We start from the raw sequence: 12,926 nt of genomic DNA on the forward strand, positions 1-12,926 counted from the left end.
ACACAGGCAGGAAGGGCTCTGCACGCAAGAGCCTGGCTTCCATCTCTGAACACAGCCTCTAATCCTGTGCATCACAGCCGTTAGCTGTGGGGAACTATTTAAATGTAAATTCATTAAAATGTATCAATTATTCTAAATGAAATAATTTATTATGACTATTATTTAAAAATAAAAATATATTATTGAAGTGAAATTCAATTAAGAATTCGGTTCAATAGCACTCACCACACCCTAAGCACTCACTAGTCACATGGAGTGGTGGTACCCACGAACGTCCCCACCACTGCAGAAAGTTCCTCAGGACAGCACTGCTTTCATCTCAGCCAGGATCGGTTCTGCAGCTGGGGTGCTTCACGCTATAGCTGGAGCCTCCGCCGGCTTCTCTTGAACTCTCATTTCTTAGGGTCTCCAGGTAAGACATCCCTAGGACTTGGGATTCTGTTGCTCAGGACTCCAGCTTCCCCAGGAGCCAGGGAGGAAGGGCAGAAAACTAACTAGACCAAGCATTTCCCGCCAGCTTAGCCTGTCCCGCCTGCCATCAGGAGAGGAGGGGCAGGCTGGAGAGGAGGAGAGGACAGTAGGACAGGGCAGTTTGTCATCCAGCCCTTCGGGCTGTGCCTCCTTCCCTCCCCCATCAACTGCTCGACACCGGTCCCCCCTCCCCTACCATCCTCATCCTCATCACAAATGCCATGGACAGATGGGGGCCGGCAGGGGAAAAGCTGACCACGGCAAAAGCACTCTCCAGTGGCAACAGAGTCTGGGGGTCACAGCTGTGTCCCCCGAGGCCTGGTCAGTCCTTCAGGTCCGGCCTTGTGTCAGCAGTGAGAGGAAGGGGAGATACTTAGGAATCCTAGGGGCAGATTTAGGAATCTGTAGATGCTGAATCATTCGAGCACACACAACCCCAGTTAAAAATGCAGTCCATCTTGTGGTCACTCATCCATCCATCCATTCAGTGTACACTGAGTAAGTCCCACCACGTCAAGATGTAATAAGAGGATGCAGACAGACAGGTGGGCTCCCTAACCAGCTTGACCAGGTAGGCATGTGGCTTGTTCTGGACTTAATCCTCGTTGCAGGTTAGATGAAGATCCTTTGTCTCTGCCCAGTGGTCTGAGCAGGACGGACACCCCCCAAACCCCTCCCCTCAAACAGGCGCACAGCAAGCATGTGTGAGTGCATGCACACACACACACACACACACACACTCCCAGCTGCTGCCATGAACCTCCCTCCCATGGTCTCTCTGGCCAATCACAGCACTGAAGGGTAAGTCCCACTGTCCAGTGACCCCCAGGGAGTGTATTAGCACATTTGAACCGCTCAACCTGCAATGACAAAGCCTGGGGCCTTGGGAGGAGACACAGCAGGAGGGGAGGGGGCCTGTGGGGAGCTGTCCTCCGTCCTCTCCCAGGGGAAAGCTCAGGACTAAATTAAGCATTCTGGGGCACAGAGGAATTTGGGGGCCCCAGCTCCAGCAGTGAATAAGCGATCCATAAAATCCCAATTTACACACTCACTGATCAAACAGCCCATCTACTCCCCTAGAAGGTTGGGCATGGCTCCCGGGCTTGCCTCACTCCTGCAGAAGGTCCTGGGGTGCAGGACCAGGGACACGGGCAGCCAGTGCTTTATCTGAGTAGCAGACTCAGTCCTACTCCCAGCTCCATGAAGGGCATCTGTCCCCAGGGCTTGGGGACCACCCTGTACCCCCTGGGTTCTGGCTGCCTTTGGGGGAGCTTCTCAGGTCTGCCTTCCATGAATGACAGCTCTTTTTCTCTCCTGAGCTACCCCGGGGCCGCTGGGGCTGATTTCAGCCTCATCACAGAGCTACTAATCACTTTTCCAGCTCTGCTCTGCTACCCAGCCCTTTCTTTCCGACAGCGCCTCCATCATGTTTTCTCTTACCTTCCTGACGGCTGGAGCTGCTGGGAGATGCTCAGAGACCTTTCCTTCCAGCCACATAATCTCACCCCTTCCCCGGGCTGGGAGATATCCAGAAACACGGGGCAGGGGATACTGGTTTCCTGTCCCCAATTCATCTTCCTGGAGACACCAGGTAGGGAGAACTGGCCCAGTTATCACCCTTGCCCCTTCCTCTAAAGAAAACCCAGTTTGTCTCTGCCTGCCTCAGTTTGGTTTGCTTTACTTAGGCTGCCTGAAACTTCAGCAACAGAAAATCGTTCTGATTCATAGGCATCCTCTTTTAAACCACCTACAGCTCTGGGAGGTTCCAGGGTATCAGTTGCTTGCCCCTCAGTGAAGGTCAGCAAAGCCGATGGGCTTCTTCCCAGGTCTGTGTGAGGCACCGTATTGAGCAAATAGAGTTTTCATGGAGGCCAAAAAAAGCGAATCTTTGGGGCTGATAACTGCTTTAAGGACAGCACAGTCCACCCCACCACATGCCCTTCTCACTACTTGAGCTGCTCTGGAGCAGGTTAGGGTGGACTTCAACTCCTGGGCCCTGGGGCAGGACAGAAAGGGAAGGAGGGCCCACTCTATGTCTGTGTTTTCCAGGGCTGGAGGGTCAGGCTATTATCTTCCAGAGGTCATTGCATCCTGGGCCGGGGTCTTGATCTTCATGACGTCATTGAGTACCCCCAACAGACTGCTAGGAGGGGATTATGGTGCAAGCCCACTGGACAGCAGAACACACTCCTTCCCTTCTTTCTCCTTTTCTCACCTTCACTGGCTGCTTCCAGGGACCCTCAAATGCAGCCTGGTCTCATGAGTGACTTGAGTTATTCAGGTATCTGGACTGACCTGAGACTAGGGGGGTGGGTCTCTGAGCCCAGGGGTCCATCTGTAGGTCACAGTCCCACCTCCTTCGGGGCTCAGATGATTCGGGGAGTGGGTCAGCCTCAGAGATGTGGGGTAGGTGTCTAAACCTCTCTGTTTCCTCCACTGTGAAACAGAGGACCCAGCATATCCCAGCATGCCCCCAGGCCAGTATGAAGGCAATGGAAGAAGAGTGGTACTTTCAGGACTACCTGGAAGAGGGCCAGGGATGGGGGAGGATCTCTGACACCAAAAGGACCCAGTGGAACAAGGGACCCCCTGGAGAGAACTGCAGCCTCCCAGCTGGGCCTCCTGAGAAGGGGGGCTCTGCCCTGCTGTGTGAGGCCCCTTGGCTCTCCACTCTTGGGTATGACTGTGGGGGCGGGGGGCCTGAGTCCCAGACCAGAGCTTCCCTGGATGTCCTAGCCTCACCCCTGGCCCTGCTGCCCTGCATCCTGGGGCACCTCTCACCTACTCCTCCTCTGCCAATAAAGAGGGGAGCCCCAAGACCCTGCTGTCTCTTCTGTCCTTTGTGCTACTTGGAAATTGCCTAGATAAGCCACATGCCCCTTAAGGTCCCTCTTGAGAGCCCTCCGTGCCAGACCCAACTTCATCCTGAGCCATACTTTTCCTGTCTACAGGCAGGCCTCTTGACCAGTTTTCAGTCATAGGCCCCTTGTGCAGCCTAGTAAACCCATGGCCTATTCTCAAAATTACTTGTCAATACATAAGATAAAAATACACAAGAGAAAAAAAGGTGTAACTACATATGGTGACAGATGTTAGCTAGACGTATTGTGGTGACCATCTCTTCATATACACAAACATCAAATCATTATGCGTATACCTGAAACTAACACAGTGATCTATGTCGATTACACTTCAATTTGTAAAAAATGATACACAGGACTACTTTGTCAATTACACCTTAATAAAGCTGTAGGGGGTAGAACTTTTAAAAACATGGAGCTACAAAGGGAACTAATAACATTGGAATACAGCTCCATTCCTGAACTTCTCAGGGATCGTGGACCACGGGTCTTAGCCAAACAGACAAAGGCCCCCCTCTCAAACCCCACCTCCTCCCCACAGCCTGGTTTAGGATCCAAAGTTGGCTTGAGTCAGTTTGGGTGGCACGTGATCTCCAAAAAGCTTAAGCTTTAAAGTCTGGGTGACCCCACCTTCCGGAGCCCCATATATAGCCTCCCCACCCCTGCATAGGGGTCGGTGAGAGCAGATGCCCCCACCGGCCTGGCCAGCAGTGGTAAGGGGGCAGGCCCAGGCAGCCCACCCTGGATTCCCCAGTGGCTGCCTCTGCCTGCTTCTTTTCCCTTCCCAGCCCTGGGGGAGCCAAGCTGAGTAACTCCAGCTATGCAGCCTGGCCGGTCTACCTGGGTGTGAGTGGGCAGGGCTGTCCTCAAGGGGGTGGCCCCCACACCTGCAGGGCCACAGGAACAGAGAGAGAAAGAGGAGCTGGGGTGGGGGGACGGTGCTAGGCAAAGACCAGACAGCCACGGCAACTCCTGTCTGTGCCAGTTTGAGATCCCAACACAAGAGCCGAGCACTGCTGGAAGCACAGGAGCTGGTGTAATCCTCACAACAACTCCCAGAGGAGGAAACTGAGGCACAGTTAACTTGTCCATACTTTACTTTGGCACCAAGTAAGTCCTTGCAGGTCTGAGACCCCAGACCCTGGTTATAGTCACAGCCCTAAGGAGAGGGATCAGAGAGGCAGCGAGCTGCAGCAGACCATGACTAGGGAATGGGGAGTATTTACTCGGAGGGAGAGACTTCTGGGGATCAAATATTTCTGAATACCTGAGCCATCTCTGGGTGGCAGCTCTGTGCAGCCCCTCCCCACCTGTCCCCCTTCCCACCATCCTCAAATAAGTTGAATTTGCCATGAAAGATTTGGGGCTTAATGTTAGCTGTCTGATAACATGTGGGTTCTCTAAAAGTGATGAGCTCCCCATCAGTAGAGGCATTCAACATGAGAAATTGTCTATTGGGAGGGGCACTTCCAGGCAGGTTGATGGGCTCCTTTGCAGTTTTTCTGGGTCATTCCCACTTACATGTCTAATAGACACTACAAACCCAGCAAGTCCAGAAACTGAACTCTTGGCCACCCTACCCCTATGAGACAGTTTCCACTCTCCCAACAAGGGGTTGAGGCCCCGAGACTCTGGCCTGAAGAGGGCTACAGTGTGGAAGACAAAGATAGGAGAATGGCCATCCCACACAGGACAAAGTCTACTTGGAAAAGGAGCCTCTTCATAAAGGGATGAGTGTCACTGGCCACCAGTGGCTACTGTCTCTCTGAGGAGATGGCTGGGAGCAGTGATACCCCCTGATGGCCAGAGTTCCCTGGAGCCCCTCTGCCCTGACAGAAACCTTCAGGCAGACCGGGTAGGTGTGGAAGAACATGATGAGGTGGGGAGGTGTCATTTTTCAGTATAACCCAAATCTCACTAGTTTCTTTCCGCTGCTGGCTTGAAAGAAGAAGATAACACCCCAGACTCTCAAGCATCCAAGGGCCCAGTAGGCCAGTCAGCAGCAGGTGGACTTTCCCAGTTTCTTAATTCCCACTAAATTAGCACCTCTGTCACCTATGAAAGGCCCCCTTGGGGAAAAGAAGTCTCTTGGGGAGTCTGCCAATGATGCAAGGCCCTGCTGTGAAGGAACCAGTCTCTTGCACAAGTCTCCCCTCAGCCCATCCTGAGGCCCGTCCACCACTCCCAGCTCAACCACCCTCAGTGGCTCCCTTCTATGCAGGGAAAACCAGGAGTGTGGCTCTCAAAGCTCAGCCTGTCCTTTGGCCTGCCCACTGGTCCCTGACTGTCTTATAATCTCCTTGAAAGTGGGACCACGTTAGAAATAACGCTCACTGGATGAAAGACTGAGTGAGTGACAGTCACTCAGTCGTGTCCAACTCTTTGCAACCCCATGGACCGACCGTAGCCCACCAGGCTCCTCTGTCCATGGAATTCTCCAGGCAAGAATACTGGAGTGGGTTAACATTCCCTTCTCCAGGGGATCTTCCTGATCCAGGGATCGAACATGAGTCTCCCGCGTTGCAGGCAGATTCTTTACTGTCTGAGCCACCAGGGAAGCCTTGGATGAATGGCTACTCGGATAAAGTATTCAGGCCTGGCTCAGGGCCCTGCAGAGTGTATGGGGAGTGTGGCTGGGCTTCACGCAGGGGCCTGCAGCAAAGCGAACAGGGCCAGGGCTGCCTGCAGATGTGCTCTGCTCCTCCCAGGCCGCACAGGAAGCGGAGGGTGGCTCCGGGAGATTCAAGGCATGATAGCTCCACTCAGGTGCACGGCGAGTGTGTGTGGAGTCTCAGGGGCCCAGGAATCCTGGCCGTGGCTGGGCACCCTTGGGAGCCTGGCTGAGATACACCCAGGACCTGGCACAGTGCCAGGACCCAGCAGGTGTTCGACACTGGTTTGTTAGAGTAAAATGTAGTCTCTTTGTCACGTCTTCCCCTCCATCCCCGATTGACTAATCCCAGCACCGGGCTGGGGTCAGGTGGCCTGGGTCTTCCAGACAGTGAGGGGAGCTGGAGGGACTCCAGAGGTAGTAGCCAAGTTGCTTCTCCTCTCACCCACTCCTGAGCCCCCTACTGCCTGAACTCGGCTTTGGAGAGAACTTCAAAGATGGCCAGGGCAAGCCCTGCCCTGGGCCAGAACTTTCACATACATGTCCTCTTTTTCTCCTTCCTCCTGTGCTGGGAGGAGGTTCCCTGCATGGGTTCTGAGTCACTGAAAAGGTCACCAGAGGTAGGCATGTACTTCAGAGACAAAGAGCACATTATGTGAAACCAAGGCCTCTATTACCTACAAGCTCACTCGCCAGTGTTCTTATCCCCCTTCTGCAGATGAAGATGTTGAGACACAGAGTATGTGACTTCTCCATGCAATTAGACCTGTCTAGTGGCAGGGTCTAGTCAAAGCTATAGTTTTGCCAATAGTCACGTATGGATGTGAGAGTTGGGCCATAAAGAAGGCTGAGCACCGTAGAATTAATGCTTTTGAATGGTGGTGTTGGAGAAGACTCTTGAGAGTCCCTTGGACAGCAAGGAGATCAAACCAGTCAATCCTAAGGGAAATCAGTCCTGAATATTCATTGGAAGGACTGATACTGAAGCTGAAACTCCAATACTTTGGCCACCTAAAGAACTGACTCATTGGGAAAGACCCTGATGCTGGGAAAGACTGAAGGCAGGAGGAGAAGGAGACAACAGAGGATGAGATAGTGGATGGCATCACTGACTCGATGGACGTGAGTTTGAGCAAGCTCTGGGAGCTGGTGATACACAGGGAAGCCTGGCATACTGTAGTACATGGGGTTGCAAAGAGTCGGACATGACTGGCAGGATCACTGCAACCCAGGGGTTGGCCCCTTGGGTGGGAGGCAAGAATGATCATCATAAATTGAGGATGGGGCCTATGGAGGCTGGATTGAAGCCACTGACTAATGCTCCCATTCACTGAGAACTGTCCACCTCACCACTAGTCCCCAAGGTGAACTGCAAAGGCTGACTGTCCATGCCTTCTCAGTACAAAGGAAAAGAGAGCAAGGCACCTAGGTGGCTCCACTGCAGTCCCTTCTCCTTGACTGGCTCAAGCAGGAAAATGTCAACATCAGTAGTAATCAAAGACAGTCCCAACCCATGATAGTTTGACTTAAAACTTTTTGACTTTACAATGCTGTGCTATTCACCCAGTAGAAACCACACTTTGAATTGTGGATGTTGATATTTTCCCAGACTAGTGATACACAGTAGGATCCTCTCCTGTGATGCCAGACAGTGGCAATGAGGTGCAGCTCCCAGTCAGTCATGCCATCACAAGGGTAAACAAGTGATACACTCACAACTATTTTGCACCCATTAAGCCATTCTGTTTTTCGCTTTCAGTACAGTCTGCAATAACTAACATGAGATACTGAACACTATTATAAAGTAGGTTTTGTGTTAGATGATTTTGCCCAACTTTAGGCTAACGTAAGTATTCCTGATCACCTGTAAGGTCGGCCAGGCTAAGCTATGATGTTCAGTAGGTTGTGCTGTGCTGTGCTGTCACTCAGTCATGTCCAACTCTTCACAACATCATGGACTGTAGCCCACCAGGCTCCTCTATCCATGGGATTCTCCAGGCAAGGAGGGTTGTCATGCCCTCCTCCAAGGGATCTTCCAAACCCAGGGATCGAATCCAGGTCTCCCACGTTGTAGGTGGATTCTTTACCATCTGAGCTACCAGGGAAGCCTGTTCAGTAGGTTAGGTGTATTAAATGTGTTTTTGACCTATAAATATTTTCAACTTATGATGCATTTATCAGGACATAACCCTATCATAAATCAAGAAAGGTCTGTATAGCCCTGAGCGCTGTCCACTGCATTTCTAACCAGACCCTCACAGGCCCATAGTCCTTCAAGACTGGAGCTCAGGGCTTGTGGCTCCTGCCTCATTTAACTGTCACAAAAATGCTTACAAGGAGAGTGCCATAATTAGTTGTAATTCATTGATGAGATATCGAATAAGATATACACATAAGTTCTATGTGTTAGCTATGATTCATCAAGACACTTAAGAGAATGCTCAAAGAAGAGCTGGACTCTCTTGTCACTCATCCTTGGCATGAGTGGGTCCTGAAACAAATTAACCCCTGGATCTCCTCACTCCAGGTGACACACTCAGAGATGAGATGACTGGCCCATAGCCTGACCCAGGCAGGGTGAACCTTTCCCACTCAAAGTTGGGCCCAGCAGTTCTATCCCATACCCCTGGTCTCTTGGCTCATCCTGTCCTCAGGCCATGGAGAAAGCACAGAGTGAAGGGCAAGAATACTGGGCTCTAGGCCTCACTCTGCTCTCAGCCCTTCAGGGGGGTCTGGACTAGGGCAAGGGGTTCTTGATGCACAGACCCCGTGGGGTTCAGGGGGTCCAAGAGCCCTTTAAAGCAGAATGCAAAGTCTGGTGTCAGCTGATAAAAGTGGATTTTTCTGGGGATGGCTTTTGTTGGTCCTTCTGAGGGGGTCTGTAAATCAAAAAAAGTTATGAACCCAGGCCTGGTTGGGGTGGAGCCTGGTAATCTTGAAGATCCCTTCCATTCCATCTTGGGCTATATGCATTTAAACAGAAACTCCACTCCTCATCCTTCAAAGCTAACTCAGCAGCCACTCTTGAATTTCTTGATTCTTCGACTGAAACACAAGGTGGGGACCCACACAGTTGCGCAGGGTCTCTCCTGTCTTCATCTTCCTTGCTAGCCTGCCAGCTCCCAAAAGGGAGCAGGGCCAGCTCAGGGCTGAGATGGCAAAATATACCAGTATACCCCACAGTCAGTCCTTTGGGGCCTACCGCAGCCCACAGCCTCCGTTCACTGGAAGGCAGAAGCTCTCAGTGTTTTGGACCACAGGTGTATCTGAACTCAGGTCCACCCCTCTCCTCAGCAACCCTGTAACTTCACTGAGCCATGCTCCCATGGGGAAACTAGTTTTCATTAAATCAGGTAGAGGAGCCAGCCAAGTCAAGAAGAAGCAAATTAAATAGAAGACACAGGGAGGGTAAGGGAGATCAGCCTGTCCCCTGCAATCCCTGGCTGACCAATGGTGGGGGAGGGGGAAGCTGGGTTCCTAAGGGTCCAGCAACTGCAGCAGTAGGAGCTGGGGGTGGAGAGTGGGGGCAGTCCTGGCCCAGATAATAAGCAATTGTTAATGTGATCCATATGGATCCTGACTGGCCTCTCTGTTTAACAGGATGATAATGGCAGAGAAAGAATGCTGGTCTGTGGGGAAAGGAAGGGGCAAAGTCCTCCTGGACTTGGGGGTGGGGGAGGGTTGGCCAGGAGGAGGAGGAAGAGACCCACCCAGGGACCTCCACCCACCCAGCAGCACAGAGCTATTTGCCTGGAAAGCCATGGTTTGCAGGCTGCCCTTACAAAAACCCTTTTATTCAACCAACAAATATTTATGGAGCACCTACAAAGTGCCAAGCCCAGTGGGGATGGGGCGCCAGGAAGTATACGCCACATCCTTGGCCTCCGTGAGGCAAAGCCTAGTGCCAACACAGCCTCCGAGGCTGACGGGAGGCACAGGTGCAGGGCTAGGAGAACATGCAGGGAGGAGTGAGTGACTGGAGCTGGGGGCTCTGGGGGAGGCTACATGGGGGAAGTGTGGCATCCGAGTCGGGCCTTGAAGAATGAGGAGGCTGTGGAGAGACAGGGACAATGGGAAGGCATTTGGCTGAGGGAACAGCAAGAGCAAAGGCAGAGAGGCGTGAAATTGCGTGGAGAGAGTCTGAGGTCTCTGCAATAAAGCGGCAGCCCAGGCAGGGGAGGGGAGGGGATTCTTGCTCCATAAAAAGCTGCGGCCATGGATGACCGAGAGCAAGGCTCTGAGAACACTACACTAGGGTCGGGTCCCTCTCCTGCCCCGTTCCAGGCGGAGCACTGGACTTGTCCACTCACCCATCCTCAGCCCAGCCCACCCTTACACCATGGCCAGAAAACCCCGCAGGCCCTCGGAGACCAAACTCATCCATGTGTCTCTCAGCCCTCCTCTTCCCCTGAGATGGGGGGGGGGTCCCCCTGAAAAGTGGAGGTCACTGGGCCTCTCCCAGGAGCCACTCCACTGTCCCCACAGAGCTAATTCCCTTTGGCCCAAGAGGACTTTCCTCAAGAAGACATTACAGGGAGGGCACAAGGGTCGCTCCTTACAGCGGTGGTTGCTGCGGACTCCCAAGGAATCAAGTGGAAATAAATGAAATGGCGTTAAAAATGGGAGAAGGGGATTTACGAGGCCTGTCACCCGGCGGAGCGAGGCCGGCAGGCAAGCCCCGCCCCTTTCTCGCCCACCCCAGGAAGTCCGCCCCGCCCCCTGCCCCGCGGCTCTGGCGGCCGCCGGGTACCCGCGCGCGCCTAGGTCCCGCCGCGCTCAACCTCCAGCCGCCCAGCGTCCGTCCTCCCCGCCTACGGAGCAGCGGAGGGCGGCGTTTGCTCCCGGCTAGGAGCTCCGGGAGGGGGGCTCTGAGGAACCCCAGCCCGGCCGTTCCCAGGAGGATGCACCGGGGTTCAGGTTGGACTCGGGGAGGGTCTGGGCTCCCTGTGCACGGTCAGAGTTCTTTGGACCACCGCACCACCTGGCCCACTCCAGCAACTCCTCAGGGAAGGCTCTGGGCCCCCAGACCGAAAAGTTCTCCCGCCCCGCCGCAGCCCAGAGTGGGGTTCGAACCGGGTCCCCATTCCTTGCTGCCTGGCCGAGGGCTGGAGTCCGCTTAGCCTCTGCAGCCCTGGCGGACGACAACGCAAACATTCTTCCGTCCTCTATTCTCCTCCAAATTAGGTATCCATGGAGACAGGGCCTGGCAGCCTGACAGCCCCACGGCCTAATCCTGATTTAGTGACCGTCCCTTTAACAGCCCACCCACCCCTCCGCTCCGGGCTCCTGGCTGCCGCTGGGCGCAGGCTCCAGGCCGCTTACCCTCGCCCCCGCGCAGACCCCTTCCCAGGCCTCCTCCGCCCAAGAGGCCACCGGGACTGGAGGGGCCCAAGGAGGAGGCCTACATTTCCTGCGCACCTACTGTGTGCCCAACCCTAACGGAGGACCCTCTACAGAGCGGGGTCCTTAGCAAGGGAATCTCTGTGTAGACCAAGAGAGGGCTCTCGGAGTGGGGAAGTTTAAAGGGCTCTAGAGAGAGAGCCGGGAGCTTAGAGGTTCTCCCTAGCAGCCTGTAGCTCAGGGGTAAAGGTAAGTGCGGCTTCCCGCAACACCCTGACTCGGAGATGGGGGCTATGCTCTCCCGGACCAGAAGAAAAGAAAGGCAGGGGGTGGGCGTGAGAGACGCAGGGCCCCAAGTGGCCTCAGTCTCCTGTCACTGCCCCGTCACGATGCTGGGGAATCTCCGGGCCTGGAACCCAGTCCCCACCCCCCTCCCTCACACACAGGGGCCGCTGGACAAAGACCTGACGGAGTGGGAGGGGCCTCGGGCCGGCCCTCGGGCTCTGGACACTGGATCCTTCTGGGACCCGAACCCGCAAATTCTGGGTCCCCACCCCCCAATCCCGCAGGCTCCCCCCAGAGCCTGCCGCTCGCTACTGCTGCAGCCTCCGCACCAAAGGGGGCGGCGAAGAGGGTGCCCGTCGGCGGCGGAGAGGAGAGCCCCTTCCCTGCCCGCCCCCTCCCCCCGGGAAGTGACCCTCAGCTCCCACGAACCCGCCCGGGTCTCTCGCTGGCCTTGCCCTTCGACCCCCTCCTCGTTGAACCCCGCGACCCGCAGCCCCCGCCCTCTCCGGCCCTCGCACTGCCCCGCGCCCGCGGACAAAGCTCCGGACACCCCGACCGAACGGTCACCACCCCCTGACCTCGGCCCGCCCGCGCGCTCCCGTGCCTGCCCCCGCCGGGCCCGCGGCCTCGTACCTCGGCATCCCGGCCGGGTCCTAGGTGAGTGTGCGCGGCCTGAGGGGGCGTCCGGCCCCGAGGCCGGGGCGCGGGCCGGGGGCGACAGGCCGGGGCTGGGGGGCAGCGGCGCTCACCATCCTGGAGCCGCTACTGCTGCGGCTGCTGCGGCCGCCGCGGGCGGGAGCAGGACTGGGCAGTGGGGGTGGCCGGACAAGGGGCCGCCCCGGCTCCCCCCGCAGGCAGGACCCCCACCCCCACCCCCGCCTCCCCTCGCCCGCCCCCAGCGCCCTCCCTCGCAGGCCTTTGCTCCCCTCCCCTTTCCCCGCTCCTCCCCTCCCCGAGTGCCCCTCCCTTCCCCCAGCTCCCGCCCCTTCCCCGGTCCTCCCCACCCCCGGCCGCTTCCCCGCCCTCCCCTCCTCGCCCCCGCCCCGCCCCCATCTCCCCTAGGCTCGCCGGGCCCCTCCCCTCCACCAGCCCGGCCTGGCCCCGCCCCTCTCCTCCCTAGCTCTAAAATAAATTAGCCACCGAGGGGAAAAAAGCGCAAATGACCCTTGGTGTGGAGTGTCCTTGCGCCACTCTCAGGCCCGCCCCCGCCTCTCCTGGGCCGCTGGAGCGGGAAGTTGGGGTGGGGGTGGAGGCCGGGCCGGGTGGGGAGCGGTCCCCGAAGCGGGAGGCCGGGACTGAGCAGTAGGGCGGCCGAGCGTGTCCGCCGGGTGTGAGCGGCTTCCTGGGTCGAAGGGCAA

General features: G+C 55.9%; 1 protein-coding gene across 3 annotated transcripts in view; it reads right to left on the reverse strand.

The window, feature by feature from the left end:
- The window catches only part of FIGNL2 (fidgetin like 2), a 28,314-nt gene extending 15,793 nt beyond the window's left edge, over window positions 1–12,521 (reverse strand). For 2 of the 3 annotated variants that reach the window (XM_043446981.1, XM_043446980.1), the window contains exon 1: window positions 12,202–12,521. Coding sequence is in view for 1 of the 3 variants with exons in the window: in XM_043446980.1 (XP_043302915.1) it covers window positions 12,202–12,209 (8 nt within the window). In the remaining 2 variants the exon portion in view is untranslated. Of the gene's footprint in view, window positions 1–243; window positions 6,819–12,201 lie in introns of those variants that run through there. The other variant, XM_043446982.1, reaches the window with a different exon arrangement.
- Window positions 12,522–12,926: the final 405 nt, after the last annotated feature.

The sequence above is a fragment of the Cervus canadensis genome, chromosome 25 (genome assembly GCF_019320065.1).
Source record: "Cervus canadensis isolate Bull #8, Minnesota chromosome 25, ASM1932006v1, whole genome shotgun sequence".
NCBI classification, from domain to species: Eukaryota; Metazoa; Chordata; class Mammalia; order Artiodactyla; family Cervidae; genus Cervus; species Cervus canadensis.